At 34.1% G+C, this 27,956-nt stretch overlaps 1 protein-coding gene across 2 annotated transcripts in view; it reads right to left on the bottom strand.

Moving 5' to 3' along the window:
- The window catches only part of LOC140450304 (irregular chiasm C-roughest protein-like), a 518,835-nt gene that overhangs the window by 56,764 nt on the left and 434,115 nt on the right, over positions 1-27,956 (bottom strand). For both annotated transcript variants that reach the window (XM_072543856.1, XM_072543858.1), the window contains exon 6: positions 24,323-24,609. In XM_072543856.1, the coding sequence (XP_072399957.1) occupies positions 24,323-24,587 (265 nt within the window). In that variant the 5' untranslated portion in view covers positions 24,588-24,609. The remainder of the gene's footprint in view (positions 1-24,322; positions 24,610-27,956) is intronic.

Genomic DNA, 27,956 nt, shown 5'->3' with positions numbered 1-27,956 from the left:
GCTTCATTATCACTGTATAAATACTTAAAGAACTGGTTAAACTTCGTAAATACGTATACACAACAAGTTGTCGATACGACTGCTGACGTCACACACCGTAGCCTCGCTGCGAGGAGCCGTTTTTCTAGCCTCCATCAAAATTAAAATTAAGAATTGATTTATCTTAAAAAATATATATTTTTAAACAATTTCATGTTTACTATATTTTTATATATTTTATAATCTATTGAATTTAAATGAATTTAGCTATATTTAAAAATTAGTGAACATCCCTATTGGAAATATATTCGAGTGTGTTTGTGACGTATTTTAAAGGGCCAGGAATTACTCCTTACAAAATATTGTTCCCGTGAGAAAATTGCTAAGTTCAGAAATCTTACTTGAAAACTTTAACAAAAAAAAACAATCAACCCCATTTATCCGTTTAGTTAATCGATACGGTTGCCACGGATAAGCCTCTACCTGTTTAAAGGAAGTCAAATACAAGCAAAAAATAAAAATTTAGATTCACCTAAAGTTTTAATTTACACTTTTCAATTGATGCTTACAATTTTTACATTTTTGAAAGTAGTCTGTCACTTGTATGTGCTTCTTTGAGTGGAAAACGTGTTTTTTAAGTTAACATTGCACTTTACACAGTATTAGTTTTTCACCGAGTAACGCATCATCCTGGTTCTCTAGATACTCTAGAAGTTTATTCTCATGGCATAAGGCCACTTCGCGAGCCACTTTCTCCCAGGTGCAAACTCCTCTTCTTCTTCTTCATCACTTTCCTCTTCGTTCACTCCTCGGTATTTTCTTAGGATTCCTTCATCAGTTAGATGCTCAAATCCCAGGTCGGAAGCATCACACTCTTGTAAGTTCTTTGCGTTCACATTCTCTCCTCCAGCGACTGAGTTCACTAAACCTGTAAGGCCGGGCAGTTCATTTTCATCTTCTACTGCTTGTTCTTCTTAAGGTGCAATCTTCTTTTGAAGGTTGGCGATCATCATGATTACTTAAACTCTCGACACTGCTGCTCTAAAATGCTGGTTAGACCACTTTTTACGTTTTTGTAAAATATTTCACTTCATGATATTCTGAAGAAGCTGGTATTTTCTTCCTCTCATCACGTGTTCAGGGTATTGTAGTTTTTGTATCACTTTGATTATGTCTACGTAAGATATTCTTAAGATTCTTCTGTAAAGCCACAACATCTCGAAAACTTCCACTTTCCTCATCATTGCATACATAGTTTTATGATTCTACTGCTAGTTCTTCAAAATGTTCGATGTTTGGTAACAGTTTTTTCCATGACTTCACCATTGTTGAACAATTTATAACTCCCAAAACTCTTGTTAGTCATATCCTTCTTCAATTTTTGACCAAATTAACTTTGTTCTGTAGTTTCTCTTCATACACGCAATGACAACTTAGTCCATAGGTTGAACTAACGCAGTTTGGTTTAGGGGCAAAAATTTGTCGAACTATTTTGCCGTCTTAAGCACATGCTCTTCAAAGGGATGTTGCCAATAAACAATACAGCTTTTTCTGGCAAGTTATTTGCTAATCCTTTGTTATTGCAGTTGTTAAATTGCAGCATTACGTAAACAGAATAAAAATTAAAACAATTTTATATGTTTAGTATACACTATATGTCAAAAGAGAGACCTTATCGAGAACGATTTGTCTCGTGGAGTAACAGTGTACATGCAATAAAATATACCAAATAAATTCATAAAAATTGTTTATAAAAAAAAGACATAGCATGGGTTATTAAACTTGTTAAGAATCAATATGCAGACAAAACTGTACGTAAATTATTGTTTGGAAAAGTATGTAAGTAGTATTTATTTTCATATTTTTACATTTTTTTACTTTCTTTTGTCGTACTATAATATGGTCTTATTTAAGGGTCTATTCAAACTAGCTATTTGCTTTAAAATATATTATTTCCTGTTATTCAGTAAAATCTCATTGTTAAACTTGCTCAAACACATTTAGTCTGTTTTTAAGTTCAAAGAATTTGACTTCTTTTGTTGTTTTGGAAATAATTATGTCTCCAGCACACAAACCGCTGCAAAGTATCATTCAGTGACCATTAAGTTAGATTATCGCCATTCAAAAGCGCTGATTTATGGGGGAGCACTTGTCCCATAGAATGGCCAGAGGGTTCTTTCTGACCATCAAGAAATACTTCATCACGAAACAAACATCGAGTTTATCGGTTGTCGTTCTTCTTTTTGCCTCGGCGATGTGCGTCCGTCGCGACGTGGTACCGTTCTACTGTCTGCTACAATAATTAATATACACCGTTCAAAAGGTAAGTCCATTCTTTGTACAGATGACAGTAATGAGTTAAAGCCAGCTAATTTTCGTAATTTATTCACAATTAATATTTGCTATTTTCGCTAAATTATTTACACGCAAAATATTGAATTTTTTCTCCATTATTATTTATAATTTCATTTAACCAGCGACCTCTAAGTTTTACACAAAACAATTATCATTACTCTAATAAGTAAGGGTGTATAGTAAACACCGAATGTTTCCATCTGATTCGCTTGTCTAATTTCCTTTGAAATTCACCCTGAAAATAATTCCTAATCCTTTTAGTAATACGAAAACAGCAAAAATAAAAAGTTAAGTATTTTAAGCCCATTTTAAACACATCACTGACTTTGACCCGAATTACAACGATTCGGTACCCTTTGCCAAACAGCCCATCGGCTCCGCTATAATTGAAGCCCATTTCGGACACTAAGCTGAACGATGATCTTAATGTTCCGTCGTTGCGACAATTTTCATCCCGAAGTGACCCCGCCAAGTAAACAGTCCTCAAAAGGATAATATAAACAGTTTGATCTGGAATTTCATACGGCGTTTAAGCCCCATAAGGTCCTGAGAAAGGGACTCGCTAACACATCACACCATCTGTTCACTTCCCTGCCTCTCGTCCGTTGGGGGATAAATAATATGCAAAGTCCTTTGAATCAGAATTGGGGATTCTATTTATGGTTTGATAAATTGGGGAATATATACAGATTGCGGCTCTCCTCGTATCAGGAGAATTATTTCTACAATTTGGGTTATTGCTCAGAAGTTACGCAATAAGAGGTATTGATAGAGTATAGAAAATTCTTCATGAATATTAGCAAATATATTTAACACTTTATAACTCTAAGGGTTTTAATGCCCTTTTCAATATATAAACAAAAAGTTCGAAATATTACTCGCGATATCTAGCACTAAATTCAATATACAAATATGTTTCGTTGTTTTCAAATTACAGAAGATTATTGGGGTATATGCTATATAAATAAAGAAAATAAATATTTATATTCACTATTTCACAAGATGGAACATTAGACAAAGCCATAAGAGAGAGAAATACGTCAGGGAGAAAAGCCATCACAATGTTAAACACCATTTTATGGGACCAATCCATCAGCAAAGAAAATAAAAAGAGGATATATGAGACTATAGTAAAAAGTATCACTTTATACAGCTGTGAGGTATGGCCACTGAAAGAAAGAACACTTTCAACACTGAAACCGACGGAAATGGATTTTTGGAGAAGAGCCGCAGGAAGATCTAGAAGAGAAAGGATTACCAACGAACGCATTAGAGAAATAATGGGAATCAAACGAACAATCACAGATGACCTAACAACAAAACAAATTATCTGGTTCGGACACATACAAAGAATGGACGAACAAAGAATGCTAAAAGAATAAAGAACTTAGAGAGAGGTCCATAGAAGAAGATCTATGGAACAACCTGTCTAAGTGGCGATTGGAAGTCGGAAAACGACGGAGAACGTTATAAACCGACAAGTAGTAGTAGTAGTAGTAATATTTATAACGCATTCCAAGGCTTTTAGCACTAAAAATGGAGTCTTTTTTGTCTTTGTAGAGAGTCCATTAGTAATAGAGTCCATTACTGTGGAATATCATTGTGACTATATACTTTTATTGTGTTACAGAAATCGGTTGAAATATTGGGCAAAACCAAATCAGAAAAAAGAAATCATTGGTTTGATCATGAGTGCGAAATGGCAACAAATAGAAAGAACGCAGCATATCAGAAAACCATCGACGCAGGTTGTACATGGAAAAAAAGAAGAGTATAGACGTCTTATAAGAGAGGAAAAACGTATCCATCGATGTAAAAAGAGGGAATACGAACAGAACATTCTCAATGAGATACAAAGTTTATTCGATAAAAATGAAACGAGGAAATACTACAAATCCTTAAATAATAGCCGTCGAGAATTTAAACCACGATTAAAAATTTGTAAAGGCACTAACGGTGAAATTCTACACGATAAAAACCCAGCTTAACAGATGGGCACAACATTTCAGCGAACATCTAAATATAAACGATATTGACGGAGGTTACAACATAGAAAATCAACAAAATCTACAACGTCAACTACACAGTGAAGACTCAAAAAGAGAAGTGTCAAATGCCATCCTTAAAGACTCAAAGACAATAAAGCCCCAGGAATCGATGAAATCTGTTCGGAAATGTATAAAAAAGGTGGTGATCAAGTTTTTGCAGCAATCTATGAACTAATAGTACTTATATGGCAGAATGAACTGGTACCAGAAGAGTAGCTAAAGGGAATAATATATCCGTTGCATAGATCGGGTGATCAACTGGAGTGTAAGAACTATAGAGGCATTATTGTTTAAAAGAACATTTTACGAAAGATATTGTTGGTCAATATCAATGCGGCTTTACTGCTGGAAAGTCAACTACACATCAAATTCAAGCACATAGGCAGATTCTAGAAAAGTCACTAGAATATAACATAGATACACACATCTCTTCGTCGACTTCAAAGCAGCATATGCCAGTGTGAAAAAAACTGCATTATATAATGCAATGACAGACTTTGGGATCCCACCTAAACTAGTTAAGTTGACCCAATTAACAATGCAAAACTTAAGCTCATGCGTTAGAATTGAACGAGAAAACTCTACGTTCTTTGACATTAATAATGGTCTAAGACAGGGGGACACGCTGGCGTGTCTCCTCTTTAATATTGCCGTGGAAAAGACAATCAGACAATTAAATATTACAATGAATGGAACTATTTTTAATAGATCGACGCAAATTCTCGCATTCTTCTTCTTCTGGTTCCTATCCGTTTCGGATGTTGGAAATCATATTGGCAATCATGACCTTGCTCGCTGCGGCTCGAAACAGCTCCGTTGAGGTTTTCTTAAACCATGTTCTTAAATTCCGCAGCCACGATATTCTCCTTCTACCGGGTCCTCGCTTACCTTTGACTTTACCTTGCAATATAGACTGCAGCAGGGAGTAACGGTGCTGATTTCTCATAACGTGTCCCAGATATTGCAATTTTATGCGTTTGATCGTAAACACAATCTCTGGTTCCTTCTTCATTTTTTCTAGAACTTCCTTGTTCGTGATCCTTGCTGTCCATGATATTCTCAGCATTCTTCTATAAAGCCACATCTCAAATGCTTCAAGTTTTTAAATAGTGGTGTCTGTAAGCGTCCATGCCTCCGCCCCGTACAACAACACAGAGAAAACATAGCATCTCAAATGTCTCATTTTTGTATCCAGGGATATGTTGTGGCTTTTGAAGATGGCGCTCATTTTGTTAAAGACCGTTCTTGCCTTTCCTATGCGGCACTTTATTTCCTGTACATTGCTCCACTGTTCGTTTATAATAGTTCCCAGGTAGCAATACTGTTTTACTCGCTCTATCTGCGTCCCATTAATGTATAGATGAGCCCCATTTATATTCTCCTTGCTGACAATCATTTGTTTGGTTTTGTGGGTATTAATGTTTAGTCCGTACTGTTGACTGTACTCGTTTATTCTGTCCATTAGCCTCTGAAGTCCCTCTAAACTATCTGCTATCACCATGGTGTCGTCGGCATATCTAACATTGTTTACTCTTTCACCATTTAGAAGGATGCCTTCGTCTATTCCGTAAAGAGCCTCGTTAAAAATTTTTTCTGAGTACATATTAAATATCAACGGCGATAGAATACATCCCTGTCTAACTCCGCGTAGTATTTTTATGTAATCTGTTTCTTCTCCGTTAATTTTCATGTATGCGGTCTGATTCCAGTATAGTTCTGAAATTATTCTGGGGTCTTTGTCATCCAGGTCTGCTTCTTTTAAAATGTTTATCATCTTTTGATGTTGAACTCTGTCAAATGCCTTTTCATAGTCGATCAAGCACGCGTATACGTCGCAGTTAACGTCCCTGCATCTTTGAATCAGTACCTGTACTCCGAAAAGTGCCTCTCTGGTACCCACTGCGTTAATGAAGCCGAACTGTCTGTCTGATATTTGTTCCTCGCACTTCTTATAAATTCTTCCATGGATGACTCTAAGAAACAGTTTTAACATGTGGCTCATTAGGCTGATTGTTCGATATTCTTCGCACTTTTTAGCCCCCTGTTTTTTAGGTATCGCTATGAATTCTGATTCTAGCCATTTATCAGGGATGATTCCTGTATTGTATATTTTATTGAAGACAGCCGTGATCCAATTTATTCCTTCATCCTCCAAGAGTTTTAAAAATTCAGCTTCGATATTATCAGTCCCTACAGCTTTTATGCTTTTCATCCGTTTTATTGCTTCTTCTACCTCGGATTTAAGTATGTCCGGGCCCGTCATCCTCTCTGAAAATGGATGCCTATAATCCGTTCTTTGATCTTGAAAAAGTATTCTCGCATTAGCTGACGATATATGATTATAGTGAGCAGAAGTATGAGAGACATGGTGCAGTGTTTTACAAGGCTTGCGGATGCGGCAAGTGAATTAGAAGTTGTGGTAAACGAGGAAAAAACCAAATATATGTTGGTTTCTAAAAACCCCGAAATATCCAACAGAAAATTCAAATTAGCAGCCATACCTTTGAGCAAGTCAATGAATTCACATATCTTAGATCGCTAGTAAACGCAAAAAACACGACAAGGGACGAATTAAAAAAGCTCATAGCAATAACAAACAGAGTTCACGGTCTCCAAAAACATTTAAAAAATAAAAATATAACACGTGCAGTAAAGCTCAATATATACAAAACCTTAATAAGACCGGTTTTGATATATGGGGCTGAAACGTGGAAATTATCTCAAAATGATGAAACACTTTTTGATATTTTTGACAAAAAAATTCTTAGAAAGATTTTTGGGGTCGTAAATGAAAATGGGCTATGGCGTCGAAGATAGAACTTTGAACTATATCAGTTATACACCGATCCAGATATTGTGAAATTCGTTAAAGAGCAGGGACTTAGATGGGCTGGACACATTGCTAGGATGTCAGATCACGAATACACGAAGAGATTAACATTTTCAAAACCAGAGGCCACAAGAAGCAGAGGACGACCACGATGAAGATGGATTGATGATGTGAAAGAAGGTCTACAGATCCTAAGGGTCAGAAGATGGGGGAAAGTTGCCAGGAATAGACAGGAGTGGCGACTTCTTTGTCAGCAGGCCAAGATCCACAACGGATTGTCAAGCCACTTATGATGATGATATACTTTATACTATCATACTACTTATGTGAATAGGTTCTTCACCTAATTATGCCTATTTAAAATATCTACGCCTCCGCTAATAAACTGCCATTTTCCTCCTTTTACAATAAAATAGAAAACCAAGAAAAAAAGAATTTCCTTTAAATATTGTGAAATAGTGTGTTTAAATAGTGAAATATTTTTAGCTGTACCAAGACGAACATATTCGACCGATATTTAGATTGACTGATAAAAGTACTAATTTGCAAAATAACTACTCTGTAATTACACGTGCTTACCTGAGAACGGTTAGAGTTTTCATTTTATTCTAGTTATCAACGCACTATCATTCTCAAACTTAGTATCGATCTTTTTTAACTTTTATCTAATAGTATAACTTGGTGCAAGAAAACAATTTATATCAGGACCTACGAAAATAAAAACTATTTTAAATCAATTTTTATATTGAACTAAAATTTTAATAAAAAAATTAAAGAGTAAATTAAGCACTTTGTTTTATTTTATCTGGTTTATAACAACAACCGCTTAGCTATAATCCCAGAAAGCGAAACACTCTAAACCAACACTGAAACGATTATATTTGGAGAAAGTTAAAATCTGATACCGAGCCCTCCTAAGTATCGATTTCCTTTTTAAAAACTTTTTGAGTTATGGCCACCCAACGGTGCACCTCCCAAAAAGCAGGCTCTACCATAAACTTTTTCATTTTGAAACACGTTAATTCTTCTTCGGTCGGTTCCAGAGATGGCCTTACCGAAGTCGTTTTGGAGGAAAATTAATTTTCATATAAGCACACATTCATATACAAGAGGATAATATATGTGCCGTTGCATTACGCATAAGTGGCAATAAACTAAGTTAATGTGTACAGAGACAGAACGTCAAATGACATGAAAATAATATGAAAAACTGTTCAATATATTCGTGCTGAATACTTAGAAACGAACTTCAAGGGTGAGCATAACATAAATACTTACTTAAATTGAATACTACTATTATTATTTATTATAATATTATTTACTATAATAAATTGAATCTCGTAGTCAATGCCGTGAGGAATGCTGAAGAAGAATACACCCACAGCATCTTCTGTCGTAAGAGGACACTTAGTGGAGCACATGTACGTTGTCGTACCCCAAAAATCCCATTTCAACAATATACACAAAAAATTTCTTCCCAACCCTCACTCCTTTGATTCCGTAGGTGTTCATATAGCGCCTAGTATGCGAGAGGAAGGCGGTGTTGGATTGAGTACCGCTGCACCTCGAGCCAAACAGCAAGAAATGTAACCTAATACTTCAGATATCATTGGAAGGAAAGGAAACCTACAGAAGACCAAAAACCAGATTGAGACAACCAGCTGCAAAAAATCCAGAAGCTAAGATAAAAGATATCGTAACGAGAGCTGCATGGACACACCACACGTGGTCGCAAACGATTTCCTCGGGATACCAAGCGAAATTCCACTGCAAACCAGCCTTGCTTGTGCATGCAGGGTTCTGTCATAACGAACATATTATTTTCTAGCTAGTTAAGGGACTAAGATAAACGCAAAAGAAACGCAAATAAAAAAAAATTGAAAAAAAAATAGAAAAAACAGAAAAAATAACACAGATAATACAACAAAATAATAGAAATCAAATTACTAAAAATGAGCCATTTGAAGCTCCGATGACACAAAAGTATCCTGAATAAGGAGGAATTACAACAAAAAATGCAGCTCGATCAAGAACGAGAGAAAGGTTTGGGAGAAGTAGTATTACGATGAGGTCACCTCAAGAGGTAGGAGTCAGGGGTATAAACGGTGCTCTCAAAAGGAATAGGTTAACCTAAGAAGATACATTTTATATGGAATAGAGGAACATATACCTCTGAGGAACCAAACGACAAAAAATTGTGGAAAAAGACTGCAAGCAGTAAAGAGAACCGAAGAAGATGGAAACTTCCAAATAAAGAAGTAAAAGAAAGAGAGTCGCTACTCCCGAGACGATGGAGATGTAGCGAAAATAAGAACAGGTGAAGAAGACCATAAAATTATTGTTAAGCGAAGTCAACAGGCTACGTATGGTGGCAGCGCAAACACTGAAGGTGAAGCAGAAAATAAAGCATTCTTGTAACTTGTAATGACCTGAGCAAAGAAGACAAAAATAAACAAATTTCGTTGATCCTATATTCAGGAAAACGAGATTTTGGTACCTTCTGAGATAATTGACCTTGAATTTTCAAATAACTCATTTAAAAGAACTAAGTTTAGCTCTAGGAATCCCACATCAGTGGGAGACAATAAATTCGTATTAATTGAGGACTTAGAAAATAGAGAGACATTAGAAACTCTTAAAAAGTACCACGGTTTGAACAGCATTGTCAAAGAAATCTTGTTACAAGGGCAGATTGAGTACGCCTCTACAGTATTCATTAAAGGGAAAGCAATATAATAGAAGTAAAAAAAGGGGACCATAAGAAGTAAAAGGAACTAAAATAGGGCATAAAAACCAAAGCACCTGGGATGGACGTCTACATTGAAAGGAAATACATATTATCAAAAATTATCCAAATATATCTGAGTATCCAAATATCTTATAATAGACCTAATTAGAACTATTAAGATTAAAACTGAATGGAGCAATTGTAGAATTGGAGCCATAGTAACGCTAAGATGCTATCGCTGCCTTGTTTATGAGCATACAATACAAAACGATGAGGATCTGGACAGAAATGATAAATATCTAAACTGTGGTGAGAGGGGACACAAGGCAAAGAGCTGTAAAGTAGATGCCTTGTGTAACGTACGCAAATAAAGAGATAACAACAGATCCAATACAAAAAGTGTCCAAAGTTCAAAGACTTGCTCAAGGAAGCGCACACGGGGGCTAATCAAGCAAAGACCAAATATTAAAATATTAAAATCCTTCAAACAAACTTAGAGAGAACCAGGGTTCGGACCCAGGCATAAGGTAAGTGGAGAGTGATACAGGGAGCAATAAGGTGCATCATGCTCAGTAAAGAAAAGAAAGAAAGATAAGGGCGACGCCACTTAGCTAACTCAAAGATAATCATAAGGGCAGCCAAAGGTATCTGAATTATAGTGAGTATGACAGCCCGGTGAGTCCCACACTATTGTGTCCACATTTCTCCTCTACAAAAAAAAATCTAGTAAAAATCAATCTGAGTTTATGGAATTATGGCAGGTATGTTATATGAAGCCAAAAGTAACGTCATTGCCATCTAATCATTCCAGAATAAAGTTTTGAGCAGTATTCTCAATGATTGAAGTCATAGACGTTAAAACACGTATGATATTTTTTTAAGATAACACATTCTAAAGAAATTCATATAAAAAACGGAATCTCCAGTGAGTTAACATTCAGACATGTCTTTCTCGTTTCTGGTATCGCTCTCACTATCTTGATTTCCCCCAATGTTACATTGCATAAGGACTGTTATAAAATAATAATTTGCAAAACACAATTTTTTATAAAACAAAAATTAGTTGTTGCGAGTGTCAGAAGCAACTTACATTTCTTTAGAATGTTTTTGTAACAGCTGAAATAAAGCTGAAAAAAGAAAAGTTTTTATACATATTTTAAAGAATCTATTTGCTTTTCTATGATTTTCATGCTTGTTACTTAAAGTATTTACCATAAACACAATTGAAACATTTGATGGAAGTAATGGAAGCATACTGGAAGCAAGTAGATTCATAGATGGATGCTAAAGATACCTTGGATAGCAAGAAAAACTAACAAGGAAGTACTAAGGAGGGTCAACAGAGATAGAGAATTACAAACACCGGAAAATGTCTTATATGGGACATATAGTGAGGGAAAATCGACATAGAATACTAAAACTGATCCCCAAAGGCAAAATAGAAGGCCATAGAGGTGTAGAACGAAAACAAGTTTCTTGGTTAAAAAACATTCGTAAAATGACTCAGATATCAAATGCAGGAAAATTATTCCATGCAGTAGAAGATCGAGAAGCCTTTGCAATGGTGATCGCCAAAATCGGATAATTTTTATATGGCACGTGAAGAAGCTGGGTTTCTTTTAGAATCAAAACCTTTTGTTACTTTTTAGTCATGCATGACCCAGCTTTTCTATAACATCAAGTTAATTCATGTCACATTTCTACATGAACAAAAAACAATAAATTTTTTTATTAGTATTATCCTCTATGTACTTTCTTGGAAAAGCATGGATACGATTACAAAATGAAGGAGGTCCTATACAAACGAACTACATGAAAGATAAATAGATTTTTGCGGTGAATTCTTTGGTTAAGTCACCAACAATCGTCAACAAGTCACTAGATAAAGTCAAGAAACGTAAACAAGGATAAGTCTTAAAGGTAACAACAAAAAGAAGACCGATGTTAAAACTCATAAAAACCAAATCTCTAGCAGGTTAGCAGGTAGCTCTCTAGGTTAAGTAGCAAAGAGACATCTTTATTAAACGACGTTCCAGTTTATTCTAGTTCTTTATATAAATATAGAACTGTATTCTTGCAATGACATAATAAATCATTGATGTTTTTAAAAATATAGCAATATTAGTATCAATTGTTTCTAAAAGTAAATTATCGAAATCGCAAGTAAATAATAAATGAATGTAAATACATTAAGCGTTTTTTGCGATTATTTTCGTCCGGTCACTATAAAAATTAGATGATTTACCGAGATTGATTCCAGTTTGAAGACTTTCATTTGACATAAAGCTTTGTTTTACCTATAAGTATAATATGTTTTATTCTCAAATATCCTCTTTTACTAGTATGTATTGTTAATTAATATTCTAAACTCAAAGAAGTGTATTGTGTATCATAAAAGATCTTTCAACAACCAATACTAGAATTCTCAAGAATGTTGGATATTCCGGATCTGTATTTTTTGGGTTAAAAAGTAAGTAGGTACATATTTATAGGAAGTTTCTTAATCAAGATTATAATTTGATTATGAAGTTGTATGTAAAGTTTCGCGCCTGAAACTTTCTTCGTTCGTTGGTTCGTCTCTAACTTATAAAATGTAAACATCAGTCTGTCGAAGTAAATTTAATTTCAGAGTAGTATTTCTTGTTCGACTCTAGCAATAAATCACCGCAAAGACTGAATTAAAAGTTTCACAATGCAAATTACCTTGCAGTCTACGGCAACTTTGTTCATGACTTCGTCAGTACATGACTGCAGTAATTGTAACTATAACATAGTTAATAAGTTAATATGGATGTTAGTTCCTTAAGGAAATATCTTCTTCATTTTTCTTTAAACGTTGATCTTAGGAATATATGATTCAATGGTAAAAATCTGATATAAACTTGTAGCTTTTCATTATATCGAGTTATATGACGCAAATGATACTCTTACCTATTCTTTGATGTGAGTCGAGTCCTTAGATTGATATAGAATTCGTTTAAGACTAAATTGAGTAGCCTTTTACGTGTAGCTGATTTAAATTTAAATTTAAATGATTCAAAATCATTTAGTTGTTTTAATTCGTCACTTTTTAAAATTATTTGTTAGTTATATTAGTACAAGAACAGACATGTTTGAGAGCTGAAATATCTACAATTGACAATATATTATCGCTAACGGAACTAATAGAAAAAATAAATGCAACTAGTTAATTACCTAGAAAGTCCAAAACGCTTTAAAAAGATCAACTATGACAGCAGTACAGCAATGTTACGCCACGATGAGGTTCGACATTGATTTCATCTTTCTGCCAATTAGAACCTTCAAAAAGGTTAGTCCGATTCTTACAAATTGATAACAATTTATGTGTTATGCCAATATTCTTATTTTCAATCATAAATATTTTATTTGATTATTTATTATTTTAATTAATTAATCAGCTGTTTTAATACTTCTTACTTAAACAATACCAGTTTGTAAAATTTTTAATGTTATATATGAATCGCAGAAATTGCAACTAGAAAAATAAGAAATGAAGACAGATGACTTAGCCCAGAATAACTAATATGGTTACGACTTGTGGACAGAACAGGCAAAGACCGAATATCAAAAGGAATAATAAAGTAGCAATCAACAACAAAAAATAAAATAGGATGCCCAAAAGAAATCTGGCAACAAGAGAGATGGGTGAAAGAAATCTGAGAGAGAACAAGTGGATGCCTTTACAAGTCGATTTTTCAGCTTTTAGCGTTTCTTTGATATTAATCGTTAAGTTTACTGATGATATGCTGTTTAATAAATTATCTGTAAAAACTTTCAATGCAAAAACAAATCATTCCCTTTTCATCTCGATAAAAGAATGACACGCAGAAAAGTAAGCGTCCACGACAAAACACTCTCACAAGTAACAAGTATCTTAAATAAATTTATAAACTATATATGTTAGGCTGAACCCTGTTCTATACGCAACACCTCGAAAAATTCTGAAAAAAAAACTGAAAATGATTTTATCTCTAAGCTCCGAACAACTTGGATGGATCTTCAGCTTCTACGCTGCGAGGTTTAACGGCTTCTACTGATAGTATTTCGAATACCAACTCGCAGCACCTTACCAAAGAAAACTAAGGTGGATCACCAAGATACACTCCTATCTAATAAATTGCCATTCAGCCAAGATAAGACCCACTTAATATCCTCAGAAAGAAACAATGAGTTGACAAATATATTGAGTTAACTCTTTAGTTGCAGCTAAGAAATCGGACTAATTGCTACTGTAGGATCTGATCGCGCACTTCTCCATAGATGTTTAACTTCTTGTATTGAAGCATTACAATCGCAATTTGGGAAGAATGTTTTTTCCACATGAAAAGTAAATAGGATTAAATTCCAAATGTTGTTCTTATTCTGTTCAGTATGGTCCAGATTCATCTTGGTTGGTCCAAACTCGTTGGCTTGGTTGTAATACATGTTATATTTCGGGTGTTAGGCGGTACATTATTCTCCCATTTTTCTTGCCAACAGCCGGCTATCTTCAAGTTCCTTTGAATTAGAATTCTTGCAGAGTCTAGAGGGTTGCTTTTTATGTGCTTCTTAGCGAAGCCTAATTATGTCTCCGTCAGTGATACCAACGTGAGAGCAAGGCACGGGATCGGCTTTATTAATTTTTCTATACTCCTTAACAAGAGAATATTATAGCCGAAAGTGTGAAGGGGCTATGTTTCATGGTGCTGGTAGTTAGAGTGACCCTAATTATGCCAATATAATACACAAAGCCTGATTTAGTTGGACATTAACACGTTTAATATGCGGACAAAAAAGTGGGATAAGACTAACTGCGATTGCTGCAATCACAAATAAACCATGTAACCTAGCAGAATGACTGTGAATGTCCTCTCCAAGTATATCTAGAATAATATATGTTTTGATCTTATTTATATTATTTTAATGTATCTTATGTAGACGACATCCCTGCGCCAGCAACCCCAGATGGGAGTTTTACGTTATCATAAAGTAAATTTGTTTAAAACTTTAACATCATATAAATTTGTCAGCAACAATATGCAACAAAATTTAATAACATACATTTAAAGTGTTTTTACTCAGCTGTTTCGTGTCTTCACTCATCTTTAGCTAGTAACATCACTGATGATGAATTATCATTCCGAAAGTGTTCTGTGATGTAGCCCGAAAGGGTTCTTTTTAAATAAATATAACTTTTTAAAAAGTATTTGTTCAATAAAAATTTACTATGGAACTAATATAAGCCAAAACTGCACCTGTACAAAAAATAGGGCAGATTTAGATTCAGCGTTAAGATATAAGTCGGAAAAAATTATAAAACCGTAAGTTTTTTACTTAAGGTTCTGAGAAAACTAGGAAAAAACACATTTACTTGTATAATAGACAGATATTCTTTATTATAGCCCATCTTACGACAAGCTGCGGGGTTCGAGTGGTTCAGGAGACGGTGTTAAAATCTATTGAGCTCTGCCGGATAAGCTACAATTTTGTTCGTAATCTTTTTTTTCACTGTCATTAAAAAGTGTTGCTTATTATATCCGAGTAACTGTGGTACGTGGAACGAGTACCCCTCCGACAAAAATGATAAAATCTACTAATTAAAATAACTAAGTTCTTTTAAATAAATTAATGTTGCCACCGACTATACTAATTTAAAATTACAATTGTTCTTTATATTAATTACATATGTCCTCTTTCCCTGATCATATCCTGATCTTTAATTCATCGTTGTACCAATATACTCAAATTTTTCAGTTAACCCCTAGTCTTCAATAATAAATAACCCGTACACATATCTACCATCTAATTTTTAGGTACCAAATGTTGGTTTAAAACATACACTCATGGACAAAAATATCGAATATTTTGGAATTTTCCATTTTTTTTCGTAGTCACTATTATTTCAAAATAATTTTAGATTACTGAAAATGCTCATATAGTAGGCTGATGTACTCAACTGGTTTGAAATATTTTGATGTTTATTTTGACGTTTATTTAGTGGTTAATGTCATTCGTACATTTTATCATAAAATCCTTCTTCACGTAAAGGACAAATCATACTAATTCGGTTATTTTTAGTTTAATTTATTAAGTTTAATTAAATATTGTTTTGATTTAACTAAGTTTAAAACAAGTATCCCACCAATTCGACACTGCGATGAAGCCCAAGTAACACATATTGTAATTTTGTACAAGGAAGGATATGCACAAAAAGGTATCGCACGACGTCTCAGCAGAACTGAATCTATAGTTTCGAATACTCTAAAAAGGTACCGCGAAACAGGAAATTTTGTACGAAGGCCTGGTTAAGGACGCCCAAGGTGCACAACCGCAATTGATGACCGTTTTTTTGGTTCTTAATTCTACACGAAATCGTTCATTGACATCGATGCACCTCAGAAATGAGCTATTAAATGTTAGACAAGTTAATGTGAGTTCACATACAGTTAGACGAAGATCAAAAGAAGCAAACTTAAAGCCCAGACGCCCCGCCAAAGTTCCACGTCTTCTGCAAAATCATAAAGCTCGTCGTTTGGAATTTGCAAGAACACATATTTAGTGGAATATCGATAACTGGAATAACGTTCTTTTCACTGATGAGACCAGAATCCTATTATGAAAGTCAGATGGTCAAAACTACGTCTACAAAAGAGTTGGAAAACGATTCGCCAGCTGCAGTCTCGCCTAGACCGTTAGTTTTGGAGTTTAGCATAATTCTCTTTGGGAAGGTATTAGTTGGGAGGTACATACTGCAGTTGTGGAAGTGACTGGACGGATGACTGGTGATTCTTACGTCTAAAACATCCTGCAAGATCATGTTTTGTCATATGTTGGTTACATTGGATATGAAAGATTCACGTTAATGCACGATAATACTCGACCACATGCCACTGCCATAGTGAGTAATTATCTTGATGAGGTCCAAATTCGAAGAATAGATTGGCCATCGTTTAGCCCGGATTTAAATCCAATAGAGCACATATGGAATCACCTAAAACGCAGCATACGACAAAGAAATCCCGTTCCAAATACGATAGAGAAGCTTCAGCTTGCTGCACAGGATGAATGGAATGCAATTTCTCAAGGATATGTCCAAAATTTACTTGCAAATATGCTGAGAAAGATGCAAGCCGTAATGAGAGCTAGAGGGGGAATGCTCGTTACTGATCATGCACTTCTTTCAGTTAAAACGACTTGTTTAAGCAATTTAAATTATCATTTAAATTTAGAGTAAAATAAGCTTATTTACCTAATATTAAACATTAATTTTTTTCACAATTTTCTCCGCATAAAAACTTAAAATTGTATATTAAACATTGTTAAAATAAACTCTACTTTACAATAAACGGCTTTTAAAATGTTCTAACATAATCTTTCAGGGTACATTACACTATAACCCCAACATATTAATGTTGGCTACTGACATAAGTAACAATAAATAAAAATTTTAACATATTCATTAAACACTTAAATCATTTAAACTTTAAATTTAATTTTTACGTTTTTCTTCATTAAAGTGGTAATACTTATTTCAGGTAAATGCACTGATGATGGATTGTTAGTTCTGTAATATAGCCAGAAAGAACCTTTTTAATTATATTTCTTTTATAAAGGATTTTTTAAATAAAATTTTGGTGATTTATGATACAGCCAACTACAAGAATTTCGTTTTCTTTGTGGATTAGAAATTAATTTTGTTTTTATTTTTATAAACAAAATTTAAACAAAACAAATTAAAAGAATTATAGCCTTCTTATTTCGATCCCTAAACTTTTGTAAAAGTTAATAATTATATTATTTTTTACATCAGTTAAGATAATGCTGTGAGTAGGTTGCGCAATGAACCTTCGGAGTAGAGCAGGAATTATATAAAGACATGTAGCGTTCCCGAGAGAGCGCTTTGTATGCTAATTTTGACATCTTACCGCATTCAGTTTTGTAGTTGTCCTATTTAATATTTGTCAGTTAATAAGAAACTTACAGCTTTCATATACTGCAATAATATCACCGTCTTCTCGTTTTGTTTTTGCAATAAACGTAATTTACTCCCACCCGGAATATTCCACTTGAAGGAAAATTTAAAAAAAGCGAAAACTTTATTATCTCAATTTCTCTATGCTACGAGCAAACACCAATAAAGAGCCTTCCTTCCTTCATTACCTTCCACGTTTTATATATACCTACTTTTACGATTTTTTTTGGCGTTTTAGAAGGAATGCGGCGTCACTTCACGGGTTCTCACCTCATTTCGTTCGGGGATATTTACCCTACAAGGTAGAGGTTAGTCGGTTTTCTACAAGTCGTTCAAAAGGAACGATTATACAGTAAAAACTATTGAAGGAATATCGGATAAGGTGATTGCACAGTACTTAATTCGACCCCATCATATTCGATGGTCTCGAATTTTTATATTAAAAAAATAAGTGGCTCGAAGCCATGAGATCTAGTCTGTAGAGAGGGTACCCGGAAATTTTCTATTTGCTATCGAAAACATTATATTGAACTCTATTTTCTTTAAAGAGTTTTGCAATAGATTTCTGAATTAATTGTTTTTCCCCTACGCTAAAAATTCTACTTGGGTCAAACCCTTACGGTCAAAAAAACAATTGCTATCAGTTTTCTTCTCCATGAGTGGTCGCTTTGTTTCAAGAGTTTTGTAAGAAATCCAAGTTTCATCTCCAGTTATGCGGTCAAGAAATTTGCCACCATCGTTACCATCACTGTCATCTCTGGTCAAGAAATCAAGGGTTGCTTCCATTCGTTTTGTCTTATCCACTTTTGTCAGAATCTTTGGCGCCCACCGATCGCACATTTTTTTATAGCCAACATGCTGTCACTATTTCATGTAAGGGGGATCGATAAGTTTGAGATAGTCTACTCCCTTCTTCATAATGCACTACTACCTCACTGAAGATTCGTTCGTTACATTCTTTCACCATAAACAGCCTTTTTTTGCCTGTATATGTCGATATGACGAACATTTTGCGTATTCAAAAACCAAATAATACTGCGTACTTCATCTTTGTCTTTCTCTTGAGAGAAAGATAACAAATGTCTACTCAGAAATATTCACTAACATAGAATTCTCCGAAATAAAACAAGCTATGACACAACTAAAGAATAATAAGGCTCCGAGCCCAGATGGAATACTTGTAGAAATGTTGAAGGAGGGGAGTGAAATTATTCTCGAAGAATTAAAAACTTTTAACAACGAATGTCTTCACAGAGGAGAAGTCCCAGATGATTGTAATGAAAGTTTGACAATACTTCTCTTCAAAATAGGAGACAGGTGAGATCTGAAGAACTATAGGCCAATCTCTCTGCTGTCCCAAATATACAAACTGTTTATGAGAGAAATAACTAACAGGTTAACGTCGAAGCTCGATAGCTATCAACCGTTTGAGCAGGCAAAATTCCGAAGAGGTTACAGTACAGCGGATCGTCTTCTTACAGTCAGAAAGCTAATAAAGAAAGCCAATGAATATCACTTGAAGTTATACATTGGCTTCGTTGATTATTTTCGACTCCATAGAACTTTGGGCAATACAGAGAGCTATGAACAACTGCAGGATAGACTAGCGATTAAGAATGCTCATACATAATATTTACAAGAAAGCTACAACGAAAATACAAATAGATGCGAAAACCAAAGCTATACCAATCAACAGAGGAGTTCGCCAGGGAGATGTTATCTCACCAAAGCTATTCACACTTGGACTGGAAGACGTGTTCAAAGACATTAACTGGGCAGATAAATGAATAAATGTTAATGGAAGAAAACTGAGTCATTTGAGATACGCTGATAACACTGTAATATTCGCTACAAGTTTCAAAGAACTACAGACCATGATGACCCAATTATTTCAAGCTTCGGAAAAAGTAGTTCTTAAGATGAATTTGGAAAAAACAAAAATAATGACAAATACACCGAATAACAGTAGAAACAGTAAGCGAATACATCTACCTGGGACAGAGAATGAACGTTAACAAAGAAAATCAAACTGCCGAAATTACCAGAAGAATAAGGTTAGAGTGCGCAGGATTTGGCAACTGAGAAGGATCTTGAAAAGCACTAAAATAGAACAATATTTGAAAACCAGAATTGTGGTTATGGAACCAGAAACACGTGGACACTCACCAAGTCTAATATGGATAAAATAGTAAAGGCACAAAGAGCGATGGAAAGATCAATGCTCGGGGGGTGAGACATAGACAAAAAAACAAACAAATGGATTAGAAGCAAAACCAAAGTAAAAGACGCAGGAGAACATGCTGCCAAATTAAAATGGAGCTTCGCAGGAAACAATGACCGACTGAAGGATAAAAGATGGAACCACAAAATACAACAATGGAGACCATGGTAAGGAAAGAGAAGCTGATGACATTAAGAAGGACACAACTGGAAGCAAGTGGCGCAAAATAGAAAACAATGGATTGATTTGGGAGATGTCTATGTCCAAAGTTGAATTACTTAAGGCTGGAGAGAGAGAGACTTCATTTTTGGCGGGATTTTCAATGGACGCTGCCATTTTAAAATTTTATAGAACAAAAACGCGTGACTAACGAGACTTGGCTCACACTGATGAGACAGCTAAAGGTAACTGGTATGTACAAAATCGTGGTGAAGGTAATCATTCTTTTCTTTCTGGACGAGCATAGTATTCTAATACTTGGTATGGATACACTGGTATAAAAAAGTTACTACTTTATAAAGAAAGCCTAAATTTCACACATATTTTTAACCAGATAAAAGGTTGGTCAATGAGAGTCACACAGAGAATATTTGTCTACACCTTTAAATTTATTTGCCCTTAGAGAAGGAATGCAGACTTGTTAGAAACAAAAAAGAGTAAAATGGCAGAGTTTCATTTAGTTACAACAGTTAATAATATAGCAGAGTGATATTGAAAAAAGTGTATAAAAAATCTGATTGAGAAAGAACCAAAATGGGGGTTTTGGATAACATGTTTTATCCATTTGTTATCTGTGGATTACAGTTCCTCTGAACAATGTTGTTAATGTAGATTTAGTTAAAATGGCACGCTTATTGGATTGGTCAGAATTTGTACCTGGCAATTATGCTAATTTATACAACATCAGATAGAATCGAAAAAGATAACTGGCATGATTTGACTGTGTAAAAGAAGAGTGAAGAGATTATCCAGAAAGATATTTATAAATATTGCACATGATAAAAATGTTATTAACATATTTTCTTCATTTAAAACTGTGCAGCAAATTAACTTTAAAAGTGAACTATAACAAAAATAATTAGAAACCCTAATATTTCTAGTTAATATTTTTCTTAGGTATATACTCCGTATTTACATATATTCATTACTACCTCTATTAACATATTAATAGGCTTATCCCTTCTCTCATTACGCATAATGAAACCCGACTGAGTTAGGAGTAACCTTTCCATAAATTTTAGTTACACAACGATTTTTTTTGTGTCGCTAACACATCTCGCAACAACTGGCCCACTCAAAAACCACATTCTGTTGAAGAACGCTCAAAATTCAAAAGACACTTGAAAAATGAATCGGGTTATGTTGTATTACCTCTTTCTACCTTCTCTTTCGTATATTAAAGTCTGCAGAACCGGCGGAGTACGCAAAAGGCATGACAAAACGTTTGTTGGCTAACGTTTGATGGGCCTTCACCTATGACAAATGTTGCTTCGGGCACAATAAAGGATCGGCCCTTTGCCAGAACGTATATGCTTGTATATTTTCGAGTTTACATTTACCTTTTGTGTGTACGAGAGTTATAAGCATTCAATTAATTTTTAATAGTAATCTAGAGGAAAATTTACTTTTATACTCTATTTTTTTAATATGCTTTTTGAAACTTTTATTCGCTGTGGAAGATATAATATTAATCTTTTTAATTTATCATTTAAATTTTAACATTTGTCATCCTCTTATCCAACTGGAATATAGATTTAGGTCAGTTCTATCTGTTTTTTGTCTGTAGGAATCTAAACCATATTTATTTATTTATTAACCCAGATACTCTAAAACTTTTTATCTCAAAATTTTTAATAAATTCTGCTATGAATGGCTTTCTACTTCAATTATATACGAGTTTTACAAATAAAATTTTTCATTTAGATTGGCCGTTTTTGAGTTATCAGGAGTATGTTATAACCAACAGTAGGAATTCAAGCTACTTAAGGATCAATGATTTCATTATACAATAAATGAAACTAAGTATAAAAATTAAAGTTATTCTTTGTTATGGTAACTAAAAAAACATGATTTAGGGTGAAGTACAACATCGCACTTGTTACATCTGAACGCTGCCTGCTTATGACATACACCATACCTTGTTTGTTTTTCTTGATAAATGACGATATGGTCTAATCTATCGTACCTTGACTCAAAATGTGTAAGTTGACTTTTTTTTGACGGTCCGCGTTTAGTTGTTTTCTTATACATTTCCAGTAATCCTGACGCTATGCATCTTCTAAATGCTATGTGATCCATTTTCCCACCATTACTTTTATGCAATTGCTCTGCCATATCAAGACAATGCGAAAATAAACTAAAGTACCATTTCTTGCTTTTTCATTATATTTTTTATTATAAAAGGCTGTGGGATGAGTATACTTTTCTTTTCTTTCTACGAATATCTTTTCACCTGTAGAGTTGGCAATGGTGAAGTAGCATTTGATACAATAGTAACGACATTATTGTCGTTCCATTTACATACTATAATATTTTCGTCTTCTACGAGTGAGTATTCAAATACACTCCTCTGATCTTTTTTGAAAAGCTTGGAATTTTTTAGAGGACAACCCGGAACTCGATTTTCTCGAATTGTTCCAGTGCATTTTAAATTTCTTGCTGTTAGCTCACGTAGTAATGTAAGTGAGGTAAAAAAATTATCACAGAATAAGTGAAACGGCGCACCTGGATTATCAGACTGCAATTTATCGGCAAATGACAATACGACACTGGCTCCTAATCCCAATTCTTTGTATGTATCAGAATGTGGAGTTGTGGCACCTTGATAAGGTTCAAACTACTCGACATATCCCTGTTTTGTGGTTCCAACGCATAGTTTATAGCCCCATTTAATGGGTTTACCTCGGATAAACTGTTTTGATCAATGTTGCCCATAGGAAGGGATCATCGCTTCATCAACACTGTGATGTTCTTCAAATGGACGAAACATATGAAAATTTTTATTGATTATGTCAAATAGCGGACGCATTTTAGCAAATTTATCGCCTTTTTGTAATTCGGTATTATCAGAAACATGTATATTTTGCATAATAAAATTGAGTTTATCTCGCGATATAGCCGAATACACCAATTTACACCCTGCGTCATCGTTGTTTTCCCAGTACATAGACCTTCGAGGAAATGAGAAATATCCACTTAGAAGTAATATCCCAACGAAACACCTAATTTCATTTTGATTGATATCTCTAGAGCGATTGTGTTGAGATGCATATAGATTACTAAAATGTGTAATTAGGTCCACAACTTCATCATCAATGAAAAGGGAAAATAACAACTATAAACGCGTGAGAAATTTTTTTGGTTCACTTACTGGCTTCCAGTCGGAAAAATTGGAATCAATATTTTGTTTTTTCCAGGAATACTTTATTTTTTCTTCGGTTTAGGTTGTGGAACACTTACACCAAAGCGAGACACACGCACAGACAACGGAAGTTTATCTTCACTATCAGAATCTTCAATAGTAGTATCTTCTGGACCCGAAATAATAATTTCATTCTGCCCTTCATATTCCAACGGTGCACTATCAAAAACAACTTCAGCTTGTACTCCTAATTGACTACCTGGAAGGTTATTTATATCAATAACTAAAAAGTTATAAAATGTTATGGCTGAGTAGCATATTATCCTACCGTATGTTACAACATACAGTCGTTTTTGAGCATTATTTTTCCCAGAAAAAAGAATAAATATTGATAACAGTAATAATTATAGTAAAATAAAATCCAAAACGAAAGTAAATGTTAAAACCTTCACCGGTTGGGTTCTGTAGATGACCAAACAATATCTAATGATAGTGGCAGTAGTACAAAGATTTGAAGCTGAAGACTTTATTAGGTTTGTACTATTTTTTATAGTTGGTAACAGAAGCAGATAATATTTATAATTAATCTTCCATACGAACTAGGAATATTGTGGAGAGGCAACACAGTGTACAGAGTAATTAAAAATCCTAAGGTAAAGGCTATGTCCAAGGAGTAATATTTATGGTTTAGTACTAAGTACACAGATAAAATGGTTCTATGGTTCAGATGGGTAAAAATATCACATAGTTTAGGACTTTACATTGAAATTTATATTTTAAAAATATAAAAAAATAATTATTTCCTTTTAAAAATCAGAAGTCACCTACCTTCTTCATCACTCCCCACCATGGAGTACCTCTCGAACCCACTGAGATTCCGATGCGTTCCTAGGCCGAAGTCGTCTTTCGTCCATTGCAGTATCCCACTTTTATCTATAACTCTGCACGGCAGGGTTACCTTGGATCCTACTACCGCCGTCTGGTCTTGGGGTTCCATGGCAAATTTTTGTTCGCGAATTTGATCAGCTAAGCATAGCAGGCAGAAGCTCAATATCCGAAGCAAAAGAAGCAAGAATTTGTGTGAGGATGTCATATTTGATTGTCTTGGCGTATATCTGAAACAAAAAATATAATTTGTTAGGATTAAGATAGCACATTTTGCATACATTTAAGTATTAAAAAAATTTAGTTGCTTTAACATTCTCGTCAAAAGCATTATGTTAAAGTAAGGTTCTTGTTAAATAGTCCATGGACAATTTAAAAGGACAAAACAATACATTGGATTAATGGCGATTTGTATTTTTTATTAAAAGACTGGGAAAAACAATGTTATAATTATTTATATCACCTGTTGAAACATAGTTTAATAGATAGATGACAGCTAGGATAGAAAACGACACGACTTCCTATAAAAACGGTAAAAAACGTAAAAAACGTCTTGAAAAACGAGGAGTAATTTGTAAAGTATCAGAAAATGAAGCATTGGACTGTAAAATATTGTCAAAATATGGCTAATTGAAACCTCCACACCCCAAAATCTAGAGTAACAGACTGTATTATTTATATATGTATGTATCTTCATCTAAATATTTCAGTAACAAAGTTTTCTTTCAGTGTACTTGTATCGATCTCTGACTTCTGCACTATTCAGTTCCTAATCCTATAATCCCGTAATATCATTGGCTACTGATTTACAGCAAATACATTCTGGACGTCCTTATGACACCTAACAAAATAACCCCAAATGATGACAGAGCATATCATTTCTAACATAGCATGCTGCGTCATGTCAGCTTTATTAAAACATATATTTGATACCCTAAAGCTAGACGTAAAGGAGAGGACAGATCCGGCATTAAATTGTCAGATTTAGATTCTTAGTTACGCATTAAAAACATCAACTCTAGTACGGTATTATATTTATATATAACTTGAATATATCACTATTGTTTAAATTTTATTCTAGCTTGAGATTCTCAGAATATTTTTGCAATCAGTTTTAATGAATCATCTTTTATACCAACTTCCACGATTTTACTGTTGATTATTTGGTTTTTAGCATAGTTTGCAATTATTTCTGGATATATTTAATCGATATTATATATCCATTGCCATCAATATTTATTTCCTCCTAGATATTTTGCTTTAGTTTCAGAAAAATACATACATTATATCAGCGCTTCCCGTCGAGACGCCCTGGGGCATCAGTCCACGGCTTTGATTTTAAAAGAATCAGTTCCTACCAAAGTATTGCTCGCCTCCTATATAGTAGCTTACTGTTTGGAAAAGTATTTAGTATTTATTTATAGGTTTTTGTTATATTATTCATATTTTTAAAACATATGAGCTTATTTATCATTTGAGATGTGGTGCTATAGAAGGATTTTGAAAATACCATGGACCCAACGAGTTACAAATGAAGAAGTGTTAAAAAGGCTACAAAAGGATTGCGAGGTCATAAAGCACATCAAAACAAGAAAGCTGGAATATTTAGGTCACATTACCAGAGGTGCGAAATATGAGATATTAAGGCTCATAATGCAAGGTAAAATCAAGGGTAAAAGATCCATTAGAAGATGAAGAATTTCCTGGTTAAGAAACTTAAGAGAGTGGTATAGTTGCAGCTCTGTGGATCTTTTCAGAGTAGCCGCCAATAAGGTACGGATAGCTGTGATGATAGCCAACCTCAGATAGGAGAAGGAACTACAAGAAGAAGAAGAAGAAGCTTATTTATCGCAATGAGAAATTTTATATATTTAAAATTCCCACCTTAAAATTGGCCATATTTATATTTTTGATCAAATCTGAGGACCACTTTTCTACGAATCCACACGTTATAATTGAATATAAACTCGCCAATACTAAAAATTCCAAAGTAACCTAAGCAAAGAACAAAGCGAGGAACAAATCTGAATGACGGCGTATGAAGAAGAAGAGCAAATAAGGAAATAATAGAGTTCTACCACCAACCAAGCATATGAAATACAATACAAAAATACAAATAAGCAAATACAATAGCAATACAAAAAAGCACACAGAGCACGTTGGGTGAGACATCTTTACAAGATGTCCACAAACAGATTCCAAAAATATTAACAGGAGCGGGTGGAAGCGCAGACGAGGATGACCAAAAAAGAAGTGGTCAGAATACCGAACTGGAAGGAAAAGACGAAAAACAGAGATGAGTAAAAAAAATAGTAAAGAAAATAGAAGCCATGGGCTTCCAGACCTAAAAAGCTTTTATACAATTTATTACGCTTCTTGAACAGTAAGAACGACATTCGAAAATACTCACACATGCGCCTTCATGAAAATAGCACCTATATTGGAGAAAACGTCGAAATATAACTTACTGCTCGGCACTAGACGCGACGTCGCCGAGTTTTGACACTGCCCTCCTATCTGACACCTGCAAAATATCCAGAAGGGTAAGTGTGTCTTTTATGCTGATAATAATTTATGAGTTATGCCAATAGATTTTCCTCATTTACAATCATATAGATTTCATTTTATTGTTTACGACTTTAATTAATTACCCAGCCATTTCTAATATTCCATACATACACAACAAAACAAAACAAAAACAAATAAAAAGTTGAAAACAAAAGTTTTCAGTGTTTTATTGTTAGATAAAATGAATTTCCATAAAGTAACGGTCAAACCCATCACTCATACATAAACACTGACAATGTTGCCAAATGTAAGAAACCACATACGTCTGCTCAGGAACTGATATTAACTGCAGCGGTGGAGGTCTCAGTAATGATTCTAGATTCGGTAGTTAAAGAAATAAAAAATGTATCTCTTGCAAACAATACGAATAATCGCCGTATTCACGATATAGCAGAAGACACTAATGAGCAAATTGTGGAGTAACTTGAGGTTTATTTGCCATTCAATTCTATGAAAAACCGATAATAATGACGATGCTCAATTTATTACGTACGGTACATACAAGAAACAAATGCATTTGAGAATTTGTTATCTTGTTGAAAAACAAATGTGTGAAATTGTGGCAGTACTAAAGAATAAGTATAAATCAAACATAGACAGCGAAATAAACGAGACTGGCAATTTCCTCGGTTTCAGAAGCAAGTACATCCTTCTCATGATCTAAACTGATAAATATTTTTTTTTTTTACTTTTATGCTTATGTTTTGATTTTGTTCTTATTTTATAATAAAAATATTTTATTTTTTGTTCTTATTTTATATAAAAATCCAAATAGTATTTTTTTGTTAACCTGTAACTAGGTTTGTACTAAAATTGGTAAGAACTTTTGGGGCTGGGTTGATGAGGGGGGTCGTAAAATATGCGCAAAGTCTCAAGTGCGTCACAATATAAATAATTTTAGGACGCCTTGCATCATATGTCATTTTTTAATAAGATTTCAATTTAAACAGTAATTTCTGGTGAACACATTCTTCTTCTTATTGCACCGTCTTCTATCGAAGGTTGGCGA

The sequence above is a fragment of the Diabrotica undecimpunctata genome, chromosome 9, assembly GCF_040954645.1.
Source record: "Diabrotica undecimpunctata isolate CICGRU chromosome 9, icDiaUnde3, whole genome shotgun sequence".
Taxonomy (NCBI): domain Eukaryota; kingdom Metazoa; phylum Arthropoda; class Insecta; order Coleoptera; family Chrysomelidae; genus Diabrotica; species Diabrotica undecimpunctata.
The sequence above is the reverse complement of the archived record's forward strand: the minus strand, read 5'-3'. Positions and strand labels throughout refer to the sequence as shown.